Consider the following 23026-nt stretch of genomic DNA (forward strand, 5'->3'; position numbering starts at 1 on the left):
GAGGAAGATCAAGACATCATCTCTTCCCGGTAAGTATGGAGAAACATGGGTCTGACCTCAGTGGTGACATCTGGTCATCTCACGTGCAGGGGAATCGGAAAGTGCTGAACATGCCTGTCTCTTCCATTCAGACAACCACAAATTGTCCCTGTCCCAAGGTTGTCTGTTTTCACCCTTTATGAATCGCTCTCAGTTATAGTAACTTGCGGTCAGTTGAAGCAGGGCTACTGATCAGCCACAGGATTTCTTGTACTCCTCTGTTTTCTCCTTTTTGTTAAAACCAGCATGCAGTACTTATCTGCCTCTGTCACTCTGGGTTACGACTTTGGCAGGTATTTCATGGCAAGGAAATTAACTAGGAAAAAAACCTCAGGTCACATCACAATATCAGTAAACTGGGTCTTGCAGACACAAGATTTCTAGGAGTCCATTATGCTGCCAGAGTTGGTGTTCATTTGGATGAAGCATGTAAATTTCAACAAAATTTATGGTGTATCAGAAGTCACCCTGTGTTCTGAGGACGAGTGTGACATGACTATGTGTCCTGGGCTGGCCCATCTCCTTCCTCTCGAACTCATTTCTTCTCTGTGCTCAGAGCATCTGACCCTCACTCGCCCTCACTCGCTCTCCCTTTCCCTTTGCAAGTGCCTTCAGGTCCCAGATTGGGTTGTGGCCAGCGGAGATTTTTTACATCCCTTTAAGGGGTCTCCCCATTTGTTTTTTGCCACTTGTCCCTTACCCCTCCCATCAAAACCAGCTATGGCTCCAGGTTGACTCATCCCTCTTGTTTAACCATCTGCCCTCCCAACCCCACAAATCTCAGCGTGGAGCAGCTGGTGGTAGAAGAGATTGAAGTCCAGCCGGACTCAGTGGATGAATGTTATCTGGCTGCTTCTATTGGCCATCATCTGGCAGGCTCCTGTCATCCTTATAGAAGTGACTCCTTCCCGACAGAGAGTACAGATGTTTTCTGGACTCTCAACGTAAACGGTGAGTTCTCCCAGACAGGACCTAGGCTCAGGTTGATTAGAACTATGTTCTCAGTTTTAATTTTTAGAAGGCATCACGAGCCTTTGCATTCTTCTTGCTCCAGGCTGCCCTCTGTCCCCTGAACTCATCTCATCAGCACAGACTTGTGGTATCAAATCAGAGCAGAGAGGGACAGGGGAGGGATAAGGGCAGAATCTCAGCGACCAGTGTCTCACCTGCAGGAGTTAGTGTAACAGAGCTCTTTTTATCAAGAAAAGAATCCTTATATTCGTGAAATTTTGTTGCTAATTTTATTCTTTGTGTAGTCTCTGGCAAGCTCTCTGGCGTTGCATTCATGATTGCAATCTGCTGCATGTTTGGAACGCATGTTATATTGTTCCCCAGCTCCGGACTCTTGCCCGTGGGCTGCCTACCTCCCTCTGAAGCATTTAGGTACTAGATCCTGAACATAAAATCTGCCTATGCCCTGTAATTTCCATGAAGCCAAATATCAGTCTCTTGTTTTTCCATCGTCTAGAAACACCCTTGTGCCTCATCCTTTGTGCAGCAAGAAGGAGTCTTCCATGTCTGGGCTATAGTTTCAAAGTTTTATGTGATCTCAGTGGTATAATCTCATGGAAACTATCGATAACCTGTGTATCTGATAGTGGTATGGACCTACTTTATGAGCCAGGTCCCCTTGGGTAGCAGTTCATAGGGTGTGGAAGTTTCAAGCTAGTTATGAGATCCTTTTGGGATTTTTTTTTTTTTTTTTTACTTTTTCTTTAGCAGAAGCATTTTTTTGTTAGGAATTTGATTCATAAGATCATCTTGAGTGAAGTTTCCGTGGAACAACTAGGATTCATGTGATCCCAGGTTTTGTTCATTCCACTCATCATTCTGATAAAGCAGTCAGCATATGGTGAGAAAAGCCTGAGTATTACAGTATTCTGCTAGAATGCATTTGGGCTATTCCCCAGGCTCTGTGGGGAAGATGAATCTTTACCTTTTTACTCAGACTTGGAGGAGAATAGTGTGGTGAGGTTCTACCAGGGCAGGGATATCTTTCCTGATGGCTCAGGAAAGCAAACCAAGGAGAATCTGAGAGACCCACCTAGAGGCTTCTGGAATATCCTTCTTAAAGAGCCTATCGTCTCACTGCCGATATTGTTGTCCCCGTGGCAGTATTGGACCCTGGATTATTAATTTACACAGTGAGATCTGCTAAGTGTTTCTTGACTTGTCTGAATTTATCCATAGAAAATCTTGCTGATCTTGAGGATGAGGAAGATCAAGACATCATCTCTTCCCGGTAAGTATGGAGAAACATGGGTCTGACATCAGTGGCGACATCTGGTCATCTCACGTGCAGGGGAATCGGAAAGTGCTGAACATGCCTGTCTCTTCCATTCAGACAACCACAAATTGTCCCTGTCCCAAGGTTGTCTGTTTTCACCCTTTATGAATCGCTCTCAGTTATAGTAACTTGCGGTCAGTTGAAGCAGGGCTACTGATCAGCCACAGGATTTCTTGTACTCCTCTGTTTTCTCCTTTTTGTTAAAACCAGCATGCAGTACTTATCTGCCTCTGTCACTCTGGGTTACGACCTTGGCAGGTATTTCATGGCAAGGAAATTAACTAGGAAAAAAACCTCAGGTCACATCACAATATCAGTAAACTGGGTCTTGCAGACACAAGATTTCTAGGAGTCCATTATGCTGCCAGAGTTGGTGTTCATTTGGATGAAGCATGTAAATTTCAACAAAATTTATGGTGTATCAGAAGTCACCCTGTGTTCTGAGGACGAGTGTGACATGACTATGTGTCCTGGGCTGGCCCATCTCCTTCCTCTCGAACTCATTTCTTCTCTGTGCTCAGAGCATCTGACCCTCACTCGCCCTCACTCGCTCTCCCTTTCCCTTTGCAAGTGCCTTCAGGTCCCAGATTGGGTTGTGGCCAGCGGAGATTTTTTACATCCCTTTAAGGGGTCTCCCCATTTGTTTTTTGCCACTTGTCCCTTACCCCTCCCATCAAAACCAGCTATGGCTCCAGGTTGACTCATCCCTCTTGTTTAACCATCTGCCCTCCCAACCCCACAAATCTCAGCGTGGAGCAGCTGGTGGTAGAAGAGATTGAAGTCCAGCCGGACTCAGTGGATGAATGTTATCTGGCTGCTTCTATTGGCCATCATCTGGCAGGCTCCTGTCATCCTTATAGAAGTGACTCCTTCCCAACAGAGAGTACAGATGTTTTCTGGACTCTCAACGTAAACGGTGAGTTCTCCCAGACAGGACCTAGGCTCAGGTTGATTAGAACTATGTTCTCAGTTTTAATTTTTAGAAGGCATCACGAGCCTTTGCATTCTTCTTGCTCCAGGCTGCCCTCTGTCCCCTGAACTCATCTCATCAGCACAGACTTGTGGTATCAAATCAGAGCAGAGAGGGACAGGGGAGGGATAAGGGCAGAATCTCAGCGACCAGTGTCTCACCTGCAGGAGTTAGTGTAACAGAGCTCTTTTTATCAAGAAAAGAATCCTTATATTCGTGAAATTTTGTTGCTAATTTTATTCTTTGTGTAGTCTCTGGCAAGCTCTCTGGCGTTGCCTTCATGATTGTAATCTGCTCCGTATTTGTAAGGCATGTTATATTGTTCCCAGCTCCGGACTCTTGCCTGTGGGCTGCCTACCTCCCTCTGAAACAGTTAGTTACCCGATCCTGAACATAAAATCTGCCTATGCCCTCTAATTTCCATGAAGCCATATATCTGTGTGTTTTTCCATCGTCTAGAAACACCCTTGTGTGTCATCCTTTATATAGCAGAAAGGAGTCTTCCATGTGTGGGTTGTAGTTTCAATGTTTTATGCAATCTCAGTGGTATAATTTCATGGAAACTATCGATAACCTGTGTATCTGATTGTGGTATGGACCTACTTTATGAGGCAGGTCCCCTTGAGTAGCATTCATAGGTTGTTGTGGAGATTGCAAACTAGTATGAAATCCTTTTGGGCTTTTTTTTTTTTTACTTTTTCTTTAGCAGAAGCATTTTATTGTTAGGAATTTGATTCATAAGATCATCTTGATAAATGAGAAGCAATCCCATTATGTATCAGACTGTATCTGACTTCTTTTTAAATGATACTGGGCATATAAATGTTGACCGTCAGTCAGTTGGTGCCTTTTACATTGGAAGCAGTTTCTTTGTTGTTTCCCATTCTTCCCTGAGGATCAAAGAAGCAGAGGCTTTCTCTGGATCACTGTAGATCACCAACCTGGAAGGGAACACCTGTTTGTGTGCTGTGCTCCTTCCTAGGCGATCTCCAAGTGCACTGTAAGCCCTTCAGCCCTCCAAACGCCCTCTCATTTAGTGTGGTGTCTCACAGTGGAGCCCAGGGCACTGAGGCTCAGCGGGTCCCTTCACTTGCCCCAGACTCCTGGCCACCAGCAAGTGGGACACTGACCTCTCCTGGGCCTGACTCCCTGGCTCAGGCTGTGGCGTCTCCTCTCAGCAGTCGGACCATCAGTGACTGAGAGAAGACGTTGCCCACCTTTTCCTCTTTGCCCTGAACCAAATGATCTGCAACTATCTTAATCTTCAGCAGAAAGTTACCAGAGGGCTGCGGAGAACCCCTGTGTCCCTCACTCAGATCTGCCAGCTCCAGATGCCTCTGTGCACTCTGTCCCGAGAGCAGAGCCAGCGGCTCCTCCAGCCCCTCCAGGTGGAGCCGCAGCTCCACGGGGCTCTCTCTGGAGAATCAGCCAGGATGAGAGTTCACGCCTCTCCCCATCTCCTGCCCTCAGGTCGCCTGCTATCACAACAGGTCCAGGTAGACTTTGAATTTGGCTGTGCTGAAGCCATTAAAACTGTGGAGCTCTATCTCAGAAACACTGACAGCTGGGTGTGGGTTCCTGTGAAGAGGATGAGTGAGGCTCATCCATGTGTCTCAGATATGTTTCTGAGATGGTTTGAGTGTGTGATTTGGCCCAGTCGTGGGAGTCCATTGTTCACAATGGACCAGGAAAGGCCAAATCCCCACAGATGGATTGAGATGAATGAATAGAATATCTAAAGTATACAGGGATCCATCCTGTGTCCTGATTCTCATGATAACCTGAGGACAGTGTGGATAGCTGTTATGCAGCCATGTGGGTAAGGTAGTCAGGTCTACCCCATCCTCTCTGTACAAGGAGAAACCCTGCAGAAACAAAACAAACACTTGATTTTTAAATTACAACTTGATCTTCCATTGGAGGCTTTTCCCCACACTAACAATATTTGGCAGTATTGTTGATGTTTGATACAATGTTTGGTTATTTTATATTCTGTCACTGCAAAGAATATTCAAAGCATAGGTTTAATAAAACCCATTCTCAAGAAAAGACAAATAAAATTAGATGATGAAATTACACAGCGATAATTAAAAACAATGCTAGACATTGATTCAAAATAACATTGGAGAATAAGGGGATACATAGTTTTGACAGTTCTTTCAACCACCACATATTGTACAGGGATTTCACCTTCAGCCCAGTGTGAATTATCATCATATCTGATTAAGTGTCCTAAAATATGATGATTAACGATTAATGAACTTCGCTTGGTGGAAATATGAAGGGTACACCAGACTGAGAGAAGTGCTTTTGGCAAAAGCCGTGGAAGCTCACAGAGGCTCCTGGTACAGGGCCGGGGTCAGAAAGGGGCCAGCCTGAGTCCTAGGAGGATTTTCAGAGGGAGCTGTGGGAAGTGACGTTGCAGAAGAAAGAGGGACTAGAGACAGGAGCACTGGAAAGGCGAGTGAGGAGGTAGGTTTGTGTAGCAGGGAAGGGAGGATGGATTTCCATAAACTGAGGAGCACGTGATGACACAGGATTGGGGTGATAAGACAGGTGACCTTTGAGAGGGTGGAGAGGACTGAATCAGAGAAAGCGGTTAGAAGGAGGTTGGATGAGTCTTTGATGAGAGTCAGACACAGATGCTCTCTGGAAGACGAAGAGATGACAGACACATGAGAGACAGTTAAAGAAACAAACCTTGTGAGGGTGCGGTTGCACAAGAGGGAGGTGAGAGGAGAGCAGGCCCTGGCGGCTGTGACCTCACATGAGCCTGGCCTGGACCAGAGGAGGGTACTTCATGTCTTTGGTTAGCCCACGTTCCGAGGATATGTACTCATTTCACAGGAGACATATGAGCAGATTTCCTTAGGAGCACTGTCCAGGCACCAGTGGAGGGACGCGTATTGAAGGAGTGTACATACATTATCTCTCTAAAGAGACACAAAGGTGTTTCCACGGGGTCTCAGCCCTCTCCTCCACTCGTTCTAGCTGCTATACCATCCATCCCCACTCTGCCCTACGTGGGGATAGATTTTATTCTATGTATACATGTACGGGTGAGTGGAAGGGTAGACAAAATTTCAAGCAAGGAAGTTGAGAAGGGTCTGGAATGTACTGTATTTTCTCAGCTCAAATTCTGGTGGTACCTGAAGCCTTCAGGCCATATGCCTCTCCCTGTTCTTTTATTCCTGTGGGTAGATATCAAGAACTCTTTCTCCCCCATGCCTAGAGGCTTGTCGAGAACCTTCTCTCTAGGCTACAAGACTAAGGCTAAGAACAGAATAAGAGGCTTGACCTCCTGTGTCACCCAAACCCTCTAGACTCAAGTGGGTGAACTCTCATTTCAAGAAATTGCAGCCCAGCACCTGCCTTCTCAGCGCCCCAGTCACAGCCATAAATATGACATCTTCACAATGATCTCTGCCTTTGCTGTCTGGGTTATTGGTCGGTTTCACTCTTGGGCTAGGACAGCAGAAATGGGTGTCTGGGAGGGCTTAGCAAGAAAAAGCTTCCATTAGTCCCACTGAGCCCACTTTACTTTCAGGTGACACCTGGGAGGACTGTCACCAGGGACCTGTGAGTTTCCCAGGGTCAGAGGTGCCAACTTCACAGGCACAGCTTCAGAAAAGCACCCACGTGACCGATTGTCTGCAGTGGCAGCTGGACCAGCATTTCGACTGTGGTGACAGCAAAGCCATGCTGGGTCTTTCCTCCACCAACTGGGGCTTTACCTCCAACCCTGATTCTGGAAACCAAGGACCACTCTTTCTAGGTAAGAAAGAAAAGGGGATTAGAAAGCTCTGGTCCATGTGCTGGTCATCACAAAGCTGTGGGTGGAGGAGGCAGAGTGCCTTTCCCACGCCCGCGGTCAGCCCAGTTGAAACCTGTGGCACTCTGACAGAGTGAGGTGACCAAGAGCCTGGGACTTAGGACCAGCTCATCCTCAGGCTCTGGTTCTGCAAATTCCTGCCTGTTTACCTGAGCCGAGTTATTTATCTTCCTAGGTATTTGCCTCTCTCGTGCCTCATCTGAACTCTTGAAAAATTCTATCTCCTTTGCATATTGGTGGGAATCTTAAACAATATAACGTCCAGGGCCTCTGATTCACTAAAATTTGTTTGATCCCCACTAGGAATATATAATATCTAAGCACTGTGTCTTTCTGGTGCTTTAACACTTACCAAATGATTGCACAATGGTTGTTTCCTCTACGGCAGCATAAGCTCTACGGTCTCCACTTTCTCTGGACCCCATCTTCCCCTGCTTCCTCAGAGAGTAGCTTGGCCAGTATTTTCCCCTCCTTTCACCGTCTGTCATCAAGGCAATTTACTCCCGTTGGGTGCTCTCAGTTAGCGGGTATCAGCAACATTCAATAGGAGTGTCAACACTGGCCCTGCACCTCAGTCTCATGTTTGCTTTTCACATCCAGTTTCCTTTCCTCAGTTTCCCCTCATTTTAAAAGAACGCGCTGCCCTCATTCTTGAAGTGCACCCGTCAGTCTCTTTCATGACCCTCCGTTTAATTCATTCTCTCCACTCATCTCCATGTCCGTCTCCTAGTTTTCATCTCCTCTGAGTCCACCTCTGCTCAAATTTCCTTAAAGGAGCTTTCAGACCCTCACATCCATTTCACCTGGGACGTGTTCAGCCTTCCCTCCTTTGTTCTCCACATCCTCCGCTGGAGCCTGGCGCTGCCTGGCGCTCTTCCCTCAGGCCGTGGCCTCATCTGAGGATGAGGAGAGACCCAGGTCCTCAGGTGGCGCTGAGATGAGAAGGAGCCCCTGTGGCAGCGTGGAGAGTCTCATGGAAAGTGCTCAGGGAGGGCAGGGATGCGGAGCGGGACAAGAGCCACCAGGTCTTGTGTTTATTGTCTTCTCTTCCCTCTTGTCTCTCCTTTTCTTGTGCTCGGCCGCCCACACTCTCAGCCAAGACTGAACTCCACTGGCTCAGTGACTCTGTTTCCTGCTCACCTTCCATGGAGACCTGAACATAAATCCAGGCCTCACAGCAGATTTTGCAGCAAAGGGTAGTTTTAATGCCCTTTACGTTCACACCCCGTCACACTGTGACTCCCCCCGGCCCCCACCCCTTGTCTCCTAGTTCCTGTCACCAAACGAGCTTCTTGCTCATTCTTCATATTTTTCTATTTTCTTGTCCAAATTCAACTCATCAGGAAGCCAATAGAATGATCCATTCAATAGCTCAAATCCTTCATTCTTTTATTCCATCACAAACACAGTCACTTGTGAGGTTTCTTCCATTTTTGTCATATTGTCTATGCCTTATTTAAATTATGTATAAATATCATATGTAGCCTGTTTAGATATATATGAAGTGCATATTGATGCACATTTAAAAGTTTTCCAATTTAGACTTCCCCATTTCTTTTCTGTCATGAGGTTTTCCTTCAGCTTTGACTTTGCTTCATCTCTTCCCTCCCACCAGTACAAACTGCATCCTGTAGGAGTTTCTTGCCTTTGTCTTTTCTACCTAGGAATTTTTTGTTGTCAGCCATTTTATTTTTCTTGCTCATTTATGGCATTTGGAAACTTGTTTGCCCTGTGGCACACTTAACAATACTGGGAAGTATAAGGAAGATCAGCAGAAAAGAAAATATAAAAATATCTCCATTGTCTTCACCTACCCATGGGCTTTCAGATGGCCTTTCTTGTTCCTGGACACTTTCTGTACCTGATGTCCTTCTTGGGTGAAGGAGTGAGTCTTTGTAAATCATGAATAACAATGGATCCTGTTGCCTGTGGTTTTATCTTCAGAGCTGGATGCTTCCATCAGAGTGAAGAACCCTCCCAAGCTGGAAGGTGAGGGCTCCACAGCAAGCACACATGAGCGTCCAGTCTGTAACAAGATTAAAGGCTTAAGTGTCCTGAAACAGAAGATGACCAGAAGAAAACTGCTGTTTGGCAAGTGGAGACTAGCGTGCAGATTCCCGGGCCTTCAGGCTTAGGGTCCGGAGGTAACCGCGTGCGCTCCTTCCTTGTGCTCTTTGTCTGCTGTGGCTGAATCCCCCACTAACGTTTCTCTTCCTCATGTGCTCACTCAGCAGCTGACACTGCCTCTGCGTGGTCCTTCCTCTCTTTTCCGTGGGGGCGGCCACCCTGCAGTGCCCTCCGTCTCAGTCTCCTGTTTAGACTCTGACCACTATGTTTTCCCACTGCTACCGTCCTCATAGGCCCTCTGACCTTTCCTATTAGCCACAGGAAGCCCAGATCCATGGTCCTCCTCACCAGAATAGCAGCATTTAGGCCACTGAAAACATTGGCCTTACGTCACACACCTTCTTGGCTTCTTCCCCTCACTTTCCCTGCCCCTGCCTCCAAGTCCACTGCCTCTTCCTTTCAGGATCATGTCTTAAGGAATCACTTGCACGTGAGTTGGCTTCTGGAGAAATGAACCTAGGACAGCCCTTACCCCTCAGCTTATCCACCTGAATAAGAAATCCCAGACTGAAGGAAAAAGCCTTGATTACTAAAATAAAACAAGAACCTGGGTCATAGGTGGGAGTCTGGACTGGCCTGAGTCATGATTCCCCTCAGCCTCTGATAGGCAGAACTTTGCTAATGTGCAGGGGGCTTCCAGGAACTCACTGGAGCTGGCATTAGGTGGAGGACAGTAAATGGCTCCCTAAAGGGACATTGGGGAAAAGGAGATACAGAAGCCAGGATTTCAAAATACAGAGAGCATGAGATGGACAGGCACTCAGACCTCTCCAGTTTTACTCACATTATTCCTTCCCCATATTAGTAAAAGCCCAGAAAAATGAACTGAGTTGAAATTTGAGGCCAGGGCATGTAGGACAGCATTGGACTGAATTAACTTTGGGCCACATTTATGAAGACCCAGGGAGATACACAAGAATACAAGATAATCATTGCTTCAGCCCATCCAATTGAGAAGGCCAATTATTCATAGGAGAGTAACAGAGAAAGACCAAAAGATCTTTGGGGCCAGTGGAGAGAAGTCCATATTGGACTAGAAGGAGAAAATAAAAAGAGAGATGTGAAATAGTGCAGGCCTGGTGAGTAGTTCTAAATGGTGCTACTGTAAAACGAACACGGGTTGAGTTTTGAGGTGACATGGATGCCTTATCCCAAACCAAGGAAATTCTGGTTTTAAAGTTCTGGGGATGAGGTTTGGATATCAGTATCTTTCAAAGCTCTGCTAATATGCATCAAGGATTAGAAGGACTGTGGATCTGATAGGATATAAGTAACCAATATGGCATGGCCTATGAGTGGCTGCTTCCTAAAAAAGCTGAATATCAACAAGTAAGGGAATTTGCATTCTTCTCTCAACAGAAATATTTTGTACAGCCTGGCGAAGAGGAAAGAGAAGAAAAAATAGACATAGATAGCTAAGTTAGATACATAATCACTCTGGATTCAGTGTCTCACAATTTTCATAGTACAAGATACAATAAAACAAACAAAATTATATAGACCCCAATGTATAAAATCAACCCTCCCCTTACCACAAGAATAGAATTCAGTATTTCCTATTCTACTGTTAAAATGCAACTTGCAGTTAGCTATTCACTAAACATGTTCACAGCCTACTAACTGGCTCAGGACAGCAGGTGCAACACATTTTTTTTCATCGAATATAGTCTTTATGCCAAAACCGCATAATGAATGTTAGGCCTTATCCTGCCATATTTGTCCTTTTACATACCCGTCTATCAGTTCAGAGAAGTTGCTCGGTTGTGTCCAAATCTTTGCGACCCCATGGACTGCAGCACGCCGGGCTTCTCTGTTCATCACCAACTCCCAGAGCTTGCTCACATTCATGTCCATGGAGTCGGTGATGCCATCCAACCATCTCATCCTCTTTTGTCCCCTTCTCCTGCCCTCAGTCTTTCCCAGCATCAGGGTCCTTTCTAAGGAGTCAGCTCTCCACATCAGGTGGCCAAAGTATTGGAGTTTCAGCTTTAGCATCAGTCCTTCCAATGAAAATTCAGGACTGATTTCCTTTCCGATGGACTGGTTGGATTGCCTTGCATCCCAAGGGACTCAAGAAAAGCATCAATTCTTTGGCACTCAGCTTTCTTTATGGTCCAACTCTCACATCCATACATGACTACTGAAAAAACCATAACTTTGACTAGATGGACCTTTGTTGGCAAGTCACGTCTCTGCTTTTTAATATGCTGTCTCAGTTTATCATACCTTTTCTTCCAAGGAGTAAGCATCTTTTAATTTCATGGCTGCTGTCACCATCTGCAGTGATTTTGGAGCCCAGAAAAATAAAGTCAGCCACTGTTTCCCCATCTATTCGCCATGAAGTGATGGGACCGGATGCCATGATCTTCGTTCTTTTGAATGCATAGTTATAAGTCACCCTTTTCCGTCTTCCTTCACTTTCATCAAGAGGCTCATTAGTTCCTCTTCGCTTTCTGCTGTGAGGGTGGTGTCATCTGCATATCTCAGCTTATTGATATTTCTCTTGGCAATCTTGATTCCAGCTGTGCTTCATCCAGCCCAGCATTTCGCATGATGTACTGTGGATAAAAGTTAAAGAATCAAGGTGACAATATAAAGCCTTGACATACTCCTTTCTCAATTTGGAACCAGTCCGTGTTCCATGTCCAGTTCTAATGCTGCTTCTTGATCTGCATACAGGTTTTTCATGAGGCAGGAAAGGTGGTCTGTTATTTCCATCTCTTTAAGAATTTTCCATAGTTTGTTGTGATCCACACAGTCAAACGCTTTGGCCTAGTCAAGAAAGCAGAAATAAATGTTGTTGTGGATTTTTTTCTATACAGTAGCTTAAAATACTAGTAGAGAATCTTACTTTGAGAAAAGTTTGAGAAAAAGGTGATGAGATTTTAATATAACTAAACTGAACGCTCTTTCACTTCAGAGTTTTATTTGTTGAGATGTCAACGATATTCCTCGAAATGCCTTAAGGCAGATTCAGCATGAAATAACCTTCATAACATTTTGGTGTCCATGGGATGCAAATGGCTTGACACAAAGTTAAACTCCCTGCTCTCTTTTTGCGAATTTTATTTTGAGTTTCCCCTCTTTCCATTCATCCCTCAGTCTCTTTGGAGCAGGATTTCCCTGGAACGCCTTATTCCTGTTCAGGAGGATGACCAAACAGCCTCTATTAACTGTTGACTCCTCCAGATTGGAGCTTTCCTCTCCTCCTCTCCCTTCCTGCAAATATATAGGAAGGGCCTGTGGCTTGGGCTGTCAGTAACAAGTCATGTGGTCTTAGACCCTTGAAAACATAGCTCCTCCTCTGTAAATTATGGAAGTGGACTTAGATACATTCTGAGGTCCCTATTGGTGCTCACATCCAGGACTCTCCAGGACCCTGCTTCTCCTGAGAAGGCAGGGATGAAGAGGTGGAAGAGGGTGTCTTTCTCAATTGAGGATCCTCTGCTCCCATAGCTGTCTGTTTCTAAGTGTGTATGAGGGATGCCCAGCACGTCCATCCCTGAACGTGTGGGAAAGCATACAGATGAAGGGGATTCAAGAGTCAAATGACTGTTGAGGATTGAGTGGTGGGGATCCAGTTAAGACTCTGAAGCAGCTCTGAGCTATCACCAAGCACAGGTGGGGTGAGGACAGGGTTCCTCAGATGCTGCACCACAGGCTCGATGAAAGTTTAAGGAGGTATTCCTTCTCAATCATGGATCTCACTTTCCTCTTCAGCCAACCTGTGGCTCTCCCTTCAGCTCGTCCTGTCAACAGGAGCTCTGTCTGCCCCTGGCCCCAGTCACCATGTGGCCATCCCTTCAGGCTCAGCAGGGCCTAACGAAGACTCACGTTTCTTCTCTCTCTCTTTCACAGATATCAATTACTTTAGGAACTAAAATAAGATATTGTCGATTTGAGAAACCACACTATAAAATTACCTTTTCCATTTGATGAAAAAGAATCTACAACAGCAACTCAGTTTAAACCTCAGCAACACTGGAGGGATCCTTTCCTGAGAATGAACATCCCAACCAACAACCACTGTCCACACTCCAAGGGACAGAATTGATGCGAGTAATCCCGGTCATCAGCCTCCGAATGTGATCCTCAGTAAGGTGATCAATGCTTTGATGGACACACAGTTTGGAAAGACCTTAATGCTGCTCCTCTAAATAGTCGTCCTCCACACACCAGCATGGGAACAATTGGAAGAAGACAGCATATCAACCCGGTCATTCTTTGCCACCAGATGGACTGTGCTCAAAGCAGACAGCATTTACTGCGCATTGTTCTTGCTGAAAGTGTTTATCCTGTGTTTAATATTGAGGTAGATATCAGATAACTGCAGAATTGAGACCTTTGAACTAGACAACTGGCCTGTCTTTCTTCAAACGGTTGATGTTTGCACCAAAAAGACAACAAAAAGGAGAAGAGATGTTTTAGGTCCCAAAGGACTAAAAAGATCATGTTGCTTTATCTCTTTAGTCCTTCGGAACATCAAACATCTCCTCACCTTCTTGTAGTTGTCTTTGACGGTTGTGACATTGACTTCTTTGCAGAGGACAGGTCAGTTGTCTACTGAAAAGTCTCCATTTTGCAGCTGTCTGATCATTGCCTCATGATTAAATTCGGGTGAACCCTTTTTGCCAAGAACACCGTCTAGTGAATGCTGTGTGCTTCCGAGTGCAGCCTGTTTGGAGGCTAAGAGTGTCCACTTTACCTGTCCCCACTGTTATTATTTCAGCATTGAACACTGTTATGCAGAGGCTTATAAGATCTGTTCTTGAAAAGACAGGCTTTTGTGTGTGTAATGAGCAATTTGATTAGTGGTATTTGAGGGTGTATCAATATTGTATTGTATGGTGCTCTTTCTGTAAAAATGTTACCACCCTTTATTGATCCCTGATGTGTGTCAATTATATGTGTGATATTGCCAGCTTTGTGCTGTGGAAAAGACAATCCATACCCCTAACATATAATTAAAACTATTTTTGTGTTTCACTGCAGACTTGTGCTTTTTTAAAATTCAGTGTTATAATCCATGATTTTCTTGCATTTATTTTTAGTTGGAGGATAACTGTTTTCCAAGGTAGTGCTGGTTTCTGCCACACTACAGTGGGAATCAAACATAAGTATAACTATGTCCCCTCCTTCTTGAACCTCCTTCCCACCCCTCCCCCATCGACAATCCATTATTAACATGATTTTTTATAACATAAATACTCTTGTTTCTCATGTGCTGTGCTGTGCTTAGTTGCCAGTTGTGTCTGACTCTTTGCAACCCCATGGACTGCAGCCCACCAGACTCCTGTGTCCATGGGGATTCTCCAGGGAAGAATACTGGAGTGGGTTGCCATGCTCTACTTCAGAGGATCTTTCCAACCCAGGGATCGAACCCAGGTGTCACCATTGCAGGTGGATTCCACCAGGGAAGCCCAAGAATACTGGAGTGGGTATCCTATCCCTTCTCCAGGGAATCCTACAAAACCAGGAATCGATCCGGGGTCTCCTGAATCGCAGGCAGATTCTTTATCAGCGGAGCTACCAGGGAAGCCCCTTTGTTTCTCCTGTTCAGTTTGTATCTTAAACTCCTCTCACATCTTTTTATCTATGTTTCCCATTTGTAGTAGATTGTATCTTCTGGGTTTCTTTCTCTGTTATTTTATTTTCTTTGTGTATGCATATTTGTGTGTGTGTGTCTTTTGCTGGGTATTTTGGAAGGCCTGGATAGCTAGTTAGTGCACTAAAAGTTTTGACACGTTAGTCTTTTAGTTAGTCCTTTAGTATTTTGTCACAATTCTAATATTCGAAGTATATGTTTCAAATGTTATCTATCAACTTCAACTTTTTACTACTGTGATGCTGGAGGACATTATTCTGCTTTTTCTTTTGTCTTTACCTACCTTATTGTATTATTTCAACCCAATCAAATGTATACCCTTTATATACTATATTTTTCTTACCTATTTTTGTTAATGTGCTACATGGTAGGGTAGATGTAGGAGCTAGAGGAGGGGCCCACTGGGTCCTTTTGACCCCCTGGTGGCACAGGATGGCTGTCCCACTCTGGGAGTACTAGCAGCCTCCCTGCAGAAGTTTGAGGGTGTTCCTAGGCTGCCCCCAGAGCAGGGCCCACAACACAGTGGTTTAAATCTACAATCCCATATATTCAGTGATGACCAGATGTACATAACTCATAGTTTCCTGTCAATTCTTGATGAGCAGAGTTCATCTTTAAAGATTTCTCATGATGGACTGAGGACTCCTTAAGTTTGATATATTTGATCTTGTTTTCTGTTGCTTTGATACAGTACAGACACCTTGGCTAAATACATAGAACTTGTCCACAATGAGTTCTATTGATTTTTTTTTTTTTAAATAATGTGTTACTTTGTATGTTCTATTGAGATGTAGAATGTAAATTGATTTTTCTTCACTGAGGCAAAGGGTGGTCTGGAGCTTCAGGACATTTTTTCTTTTTTAAAAAACGGCTTTCGGCTCGCCTTGAATAGTCTTAGAGCTGACCGTTCCAGGTCTACTTCCCCTAGGTCTCTATGACTTTCTCTCTGATCCTTTCTCACTGTCTTTTGTTCATTTCTATTCTGTTCGATGCTTTCATTTTTAATGCAACATCCCTTATAAGTTTGGATAAATATGTTCTCTATGTACCTTGTCATTTAGCATTTTCTTTTCCAGAGAATCTTCTTTAGCCTCAACTTTTTTTTTTATCTCTGTCAATTCCAATTTCTCATTTCTTCTTTACTGTCTACTTCTATCTCGTGTTGTGTATTTCTTATGTAAAATATTGAAGATTTTTCCATGTGTATGTATCTACAACTGCTTTGTTCAGAACAATTCAAAATATGGATGCCATTTTACATTCCCCAATGTTTTTTGATTAATTCTGAGGCAATCTTTTCATTTGCTGAAATTGTTGACTCTCAATTTACACTTTTTTCTTCTGTCACCTTGGAAGAAATGTCTGCTATATAGTTTTCATTTTCACATGACTAGGTTTACCTGAATGAGAGTCAGTTGTCCCAGGTCAGAAGGGATTAGTGCTTTGAGTGGCTTACTTGATTTCTTTATTCTAGGTCTGTTTTGTGTAATTACTGTAGCAGAGCTAAGACTTGGGGGAAAGGCATGGTGTGTCTCTTGAGTTGGGGATTCTATTTCTTCCAGTAGGACCTTTAATTTCTGCCAGTTGCACCATTCTTTTTCATCACCACAAGTGTCCAAAGGATGCTCCCTTCAGCTCGGTCTCAGCTGATCCCAGTAACTGTGCCTCCTCAAGATTGTCACCCTCAGTGCTCTGCACTGAACCCCTTCCTGTCAGTTCCCCAGTCACCAGAGCTAGAGCCAACCATGTCTCAGACATCCTCTGAGTTTATCCACACGCTCTTTCCGTGAGTTATTCTACCTGAGTTCTGTCTGGAGTACTCCCTCCCTGCTGTGCGCTCCTCTATAGGCAGGGCCTTTGTTGATCCCTCTGCTGCTGTGTGGCTCCCAGACCTAGCTGAATACTAACCAAGTCACGTCCACAGTGTTCTCCGGTCCCTGGTTGTTTGGGTTTTGAATGGTGTCCTTGACTCTCTCTGTTCTCCTAGCCCTCAGAATTGTTTGAGAGGTTCAGCTGCTCTTATTCTAGGTGGACCTGTGTTCTCCTATCATTCTTTTTCAGATCCGAGATTTCAATAGTACACAAACGTAGACAGAACAGAACACTCCCATCTTGTCAGGCATGGTCTACAATTACCAGCTTATGGTTGAACTTGTCTTACTACAATCCATGCACTTACCTTTTCCTATTTTTTTTAAACGAAATCTCAGATATCATGTTTCATTTACAATTATGTCAGCATGTTTCCCCTCAATGAGAACTCTTTGAAAGTATTATCATCACATCATTATAATCATAAATTAATTCAAAATCTTTACTATCATAAAAGACTATTCAAATTTTCCATTTTTAAAATTGCATCATTTTTTTCAGCTCTTTTGATCACATAGGGTTTGTTTTTTTTAATTAATTGATTAATTTATGGCTGCCCTGGGCCTTCGCAGCTTCGCACAGGGCTTCTCCAGTTGTGGAGACTGGGAGCTCCTCTCCTGTGGTTTGCTGGTTTCTCGGGCGTCAGTAGTTGCTGCCCATGCACTCAGCGGTTGCGGCTTGTGGGCTTAGTTGCCGCACAGCATGTGGGACCTTCCTGGACCAGGGATCAAACCTGTGTCCTCTGCATTGCTAGGCAAATTGCTAACCTGGGAAGCCCCCTCCCCCTCCGCCATTATCGTTTCTAAGTTAGTCTTCTCTTTTGGATCCAAATAGAATCCACGAACTGTAATCGCTAAGGTAATGCATTTAAGTCTCTTACATTATCAGTTCAGTTCAGTCGCTCAGTCGTGTCCGACTCTTTGCGACCCCGTGAATCACAGCACGCCAGGCTCCCTGTCCATCACCAACTCCCGGAGTTCACTCAAACTCATGTCCATCGAGTCGGGGATGCCATCCAGCCATCTCATTCTCTGTCGTCCCCGTCTCCTCCCGCCCCCAATCCCTCCAAGCATCAGAGTCTTTTCCAGTAAGTCAACTCATTGCATGAGGTGGCCAAAGTATTGGAGTTTCAACTTTAGCATCCATCCTTCCAATGAACACCCAGGATTGATCTCCTTTAGAATGGACTGGTTGGATCTCCTTGCAGTCCAAGGGACTCTCAAGAGTCTTCTCCAGCACCACAGTTCAAAAGCATCAATTCTTCGGTGATCAGCTTTCTTCACAGTCCAACTCTCACATCCATACATGACCACTGGAAAAACCATAGCCTTGACTAGACGGACCTTTGTTGGCAAATATGCTATCTAGGTTGGTCATAACTTTCCTTCCAAGGAGTAAGCGTCTTTTAATTTCATGGCTGCAATCAGCATCCACATTGATTTTGGAGCCGAAAAAATAAAGTCTGAGAGTTTCCCCATCTATTTCCCATGAAGTGATGGGACCAGATGCCATGATCTTCGTTTTCTGAATGTTGAGCTTCAAGCCAACCTTTTCACTCTCCTCTTTCACTTTCATCAGGAGGCTCTTTAGTTCTTCTTCACTTTCTGCTATAGGGTAGTGTCATCTGCATATCTGAGGTTATTGATATTTCTCCCAGTAATCTTGATTCCAGCTTGTGCTTCTTCCAGCCAGGATTCCTCATGATGTACTCTGCATATAAGTAAAATAAGCAGGGTGACAATATACAGCCTTGACGTACTCCTTTTCCTATTTGGAACCAGTCTGTTGTTCCATGTCCAGTTCTAACTGTTGCTTCCTGACCTGCACACAGGTTTCTCAAGAGGCAGGTCAGGTGGTCTGGGATTCCCATCTCTTTCAGAATGTTCCACAGTTTATTGTGATCCGCACAGTCAAAGGACACTTACATGTATGCTTTCCTTCAATTTCTTCTTCCTTCCTTGCATTCTCTCTCCCTCGCTCTCCATCTCTCTTGGTCTATTGCTGTCCTTCTTTTTCCCTTTAAATCATTCACTTGTTGGAGAAACTGAGTTGGTTTTTCTGTAGCATTCCCACAGTCTAAACTGTATACTAGGGTGTACTTTAATTGTGTTTCTGTCCTTCATACTTCCTTTTCGGTGGTAGAATATACAGCAGTGCTGTAATGTAAGGAAAATGCAGGTCACATGTAGTTTAAAATTTTCTAGTAACCACATTGACAACTAAAAAGTATAAGAGCACGATAATGCAAATATAATCTTCTCCATAGCTGATAAAGCTATATACACCTTAAAGGAAACATGGGGCTTCCCAAGAACTCGCCTGCCAATGCAGGAGACACAAGAAATGCGGATTCGATCCCTGGGTCAAGAAGATCCTCTGGAATAGGAAATGGCAACCCACTACAGTATTCTAACCTGAGAAATGCCATGGACAGAGGAGCCCGGCGGGATATGATCCATGGACCCAAAAGAATTGGATAAAACTGAGCGACTGAGCACACACACAAAGGAAATATAATCCCAGCAATGTTTTAAAGTTGTGTTTAATAGGAAAATATTGTGCATGTCTCCAACTTTTAAGGTTACAATCACATGAATTATACATGAAAATCCAGGTCCTCAGTCCCATTCCTTTGTAACTATTCAGCAGTCATAGGTCTAGTGGTCCCTGCTCTGGACCTGTAGATACGGAGACTGATGAGAGTCAAGCTTGCAGTCCTGGCAGACCCTTCAGAGGTGGTGTGCACTCTCTGATGAGGAGGACATCAAGTCCTGAGTGTTGCTTCAAATTGTATTACCAGTCCTTTTAGTTCAAGACCTCTCAATCCATTTACTGATTATGTGGCACTAAATGGTGATATTGCATCATCATGTAGTATTTAACTGCAATACTTGCATAAAAAGAAACTTCTCCTAAATACTAAATACTGTTTAGTTACTCAGTGGTACCCTCTGTAAAGAGAACTGCAGCTTAGTGAGCAATGCCCCAAGCATCCTCTGTGGTCACCAATTCGTTTGTTTCTTTTTTTCCCCATGTGCTCATATGAGTTCAAAATTTCAAACACAGTGAAGTATTTCAATTCATTGCAGTATAGCTCTTACCAATACTCAAATTCTCTCTCTTGGCAGTGAAAGTGACTGTAAGCTGGCTCCTCAGTTCTTTTGAAAAGTTTCTGATCGTATTTGAGACCTTTCTTGATAACACTATGACAAAGTGCTCTCTTTGATCCTGAATATTTGCTGCCCTGACCTGGACTCAGTCATTTTTCTAAGGATCCCTGGTTTCCTTTTGTGCAAAATGTTATTCCCAAATCAAATTGTGTAACCTTAAGATGCTTACTGGATTTGGTGTATTTCTAGGTGTTTCCAGTGGACAGAGCTAGGAAATGCATACTCATCTTTGTATGAATGTATATATTCAAATCCAGAAATTCAGGCTTTATTGAATGTTTATCTTTCATCTGACTCTTTTCCATATACCAGTATTTTTGTTTGTAAGGACACTGGGAGTAATAGAAATACAAGATTTCATACAATCTCCTTTGCTTTCCCCCACATCATTTGGAATAAGAATAAATACCAACAATGCCAATAATAACACAATTAAGGAAAGCAGTTTTTTTTTTAATTTTGTCACTGTTCCAGGGTACATACAAATTATTCTGTTTAATAGTTCTCATCCATATGGTTGTTCCACAAAAGTTACATTGTGTTTCCAACGTCTAGAAGTAACATTAAAAAAATCATTTTTATAATGATAAAAAAGTGAATGCTGTTTCCAACTCAAATCAACTAAATAGACTATATTCACTATTCTGGCCCCGACTAAAAGATCTGCAAGTGTCTCAAAGGCATGGGTGACCGACCCCTGATCTCAGACGCTGGAATACACGGCCCAGACTCCTCTTTCTGGCTGAGTTTGGGTTCAAAGGTCAAGATTTCCTGGAGTCAAGGTTCAAGTCTTAGCTGAACAGCGGCTTTTCGTGTCCAAAGGAGACTTAGGAGCGAGAAGTTCTGAGATAAACGGAAATAGGGTCAATCAAAACATCGAATAATAGGGCATCTGAATAAAATATAGTACTCCCTATTCAGGTCTGGAACCCCGCCCGGAAAGCTGTCACCCTGGCTGGTCAGTGACATCACAGCCCCGGACCATTATTCACAGGGACAAGACACGCGGTCCGAAGCCCCCTCGTGGGGCAGGACTCAGTGGGCGCAGCTGCTGCCTTTTACCCCGAGACCCAGGGCGACCCGACAGGAGGTGGCAGCGCTTCGGTCGCTGCGCCCTGTGGCGGCGGGGCCGGGCCTCCGATGCCCAGTGAGCGGCAGAGCCGCAGGGTCCTGCGGGGACGCCCGGGCTCGGCCCCCACCTCCCCCTGGTCCACGGACCTGCGCCTCTCAGGGCAGCAGGCTTCGGACCTCGACTGCTGAGGGGGAAGCGGCAGAGCACGCGGGCCCAGGGCCTCCTTCGCGGGACCCAGACGTTCTGGTCCCGAGAGCAGGCCGGGTCGGGCGCCGAGCGGGAGAGTAGGTCCACTCAGCGCGCATCTGGGGCGCAGCTCGCTTTCAGGAGGAGGCTGAGTTCCGGCTGCGCCAGCAAAAGACCCTGCGCGCGGCCGAGAGGGAAAGGTCCCACCGAGACGCTAACTCGGATCACGATTCAGCGTCCAAAGTGCGGACCGTTGCCGTGGAAACACGGCCGGCTCGCTCTCCTGCAGCTGAGCCGTGAGGCTCGCAGCCGCGCGGGCCCAGGACCTCCCGCCCTCCCCGCGCTCATCCCTCCGCCGCGAGCTGCGTCCTCGCGACGCCAGGGGGCGCCTGACTGGCCGCCGGCGGCGGTCTCTTCAGCTTTGGACGCAGTGGAGACAGGAGACCCATTCCGGTGAGCGACGGGTGGGGGCTTTCAGGCCTCTCCCAAGTGCTCCTTTTCTGCTTGTATCTCTAGTTTTCTGCCCTGAGGTAAAATTCCCAACAGGAAAAAAAAAAAAAAAAAAAAAGGTCCCTTCCCTGTTTGCAACTGTCCTCTTCCCGCTGCCCTGGGAACTCTGAACTTCCTCAGCAGAGCCCTTGGGACTTCGTGGGCTGTCCCATGCCTGGTACCCCAGGTCCAAGGGTAGAATTGCGGGCCACCGCCGGCTTCGTGGCGGGGGACGCGGCGTTTGCTCTGTTCGGAGCGCGACCAGAAGCCAGGGATCCGCCTTCCCAAACCATTGCACCATGCCGGTGGAGGAACTGCGCGCCCAAGTAAGTTAGGCACAAAGAACGGTTTACAGCAATAACAGGACTGTTCAAAGGTGCCAAATTCTGTAAGCGTTGAGCGGTGGAAAGTATGGCTTTGTTTTGCTGTTCAGCCGCTCTGTCATGTCCGACTCTTTTCGACCCCATGGACTGCAGAACGCCAGGCTTCCCCGCCCTTCACCATCTCCCAGACCTTACTCAAAGTTATGTCCACCGAATTGGTAATGCCATCCAACCACCTCGTCCTCTTCTCTTGCCTTCAACCTTTCCCAGCATCAGGGTCTTTTCTAGTGAGTTGGCTCTTCGCATCAGGTGGCCAAAGTATTGGAGATTCAGCTTCACCATCAGTCCTTCCAATGAATATTCAGGACTGCTTTCCTTTCGGATTGACTGGTTGGATCTTGCAGTCCAAGAGACTCTCAAGAGTCTTCTCCAACACTACAGTTCGAAAAGCATCAATTCTTTGGCGCTCAGCCTTCTTTGGGCTTCCCTGGTGGCTCAGAGGGTAAAGTGTCTGCCTGCAATGCAGGAGACCTGGGTTTGATTCCCCAAGTCAGGAAGATCCTCTGGAGAAGGAAATGGCAACCCACTCCAGTACCCTTGCCTGGAGGAGGAGGAGCCTGGTAGGCTACAGTCCATGGCATCGCAGAGTTGCACAGTACTGAGCAACTGTTCTTCTTTATGATTCAACTCACATCCATACATGACCCAAAACTATAGCTTTGACTAGAGGGATGTTTGTTGGCAAATTAATGTCTCTGCTTTCTAATATGCTGTCTAGCTTTGTAGTAGCTTTTCTTCCAAGGAGCAAGAGTCTTTTAAGTGCATGGCTGTAGTCACCATCTGTAGTGACTTTGGTGCCCAAGTAAAGAAAGTCTGTCACTGTTTCCCTTGTTTCCATCATCTATCTGTCAGAAAGTTTGGGGACCAGATACCATGATTTTTGTCTTTTGCATGTTGAGTTTTAAGCCAACTTTTTTCACTCTCACTTTTTCTGCTTCCTGCCATAAGGATGGTGTCATCTGCATACCCAGTTTTGTATTTTATATGCTGTCCT

General features: G+C 45.2%; 1 protein-coding gene across 1 annotated transcript in view; it reads left to right on the plus strand.

Annotated features, from left to right (window-relative positions):
• LOC148778179 (NBPF family member NBPF4-like) overlaps positions 1-13696 on the plus strand; it is a 32122-nt gene extending 18426 nt beyond the window's left edge. Inside the window, exons 11-14 of the mRNA XM_088834949.1 lie at positions 824-990; positions 6844-7071; positions 9073-9272; positions 13114-13696. Coding sequence (XP_088691075.1) covers positions 824-990; positions 6844-7071; positions 9073-9263 — 586 coding nt within the window. The 3' untranslated portion in view covers positions 9264-9272; positions 13114-13696. The remainder of the gene's footprint in view (positions 1-823; positions 991-6843; positions 7072-9072; positions 9273-13113) is intronic.
• Positions 13697-23026: the final 9330 nt, after the last annotated feature.

The sequence above is a fragment of the Moschus berezovskii genome, chromosome 4 (assembly GCF_049115385.1).
Source record: "Moschus berezovskii isolate FMDL1 chromosome 4, NW_MosBer_1.0, whole genome shotgun sequence".
NCBI classification, from domain to species: domain Eukaryota; kingdom Metazoa; phylum Chordata; class Mammalia; order Artiodactyla; family Moschidae; genus Moschus; species Moschus berezovskii.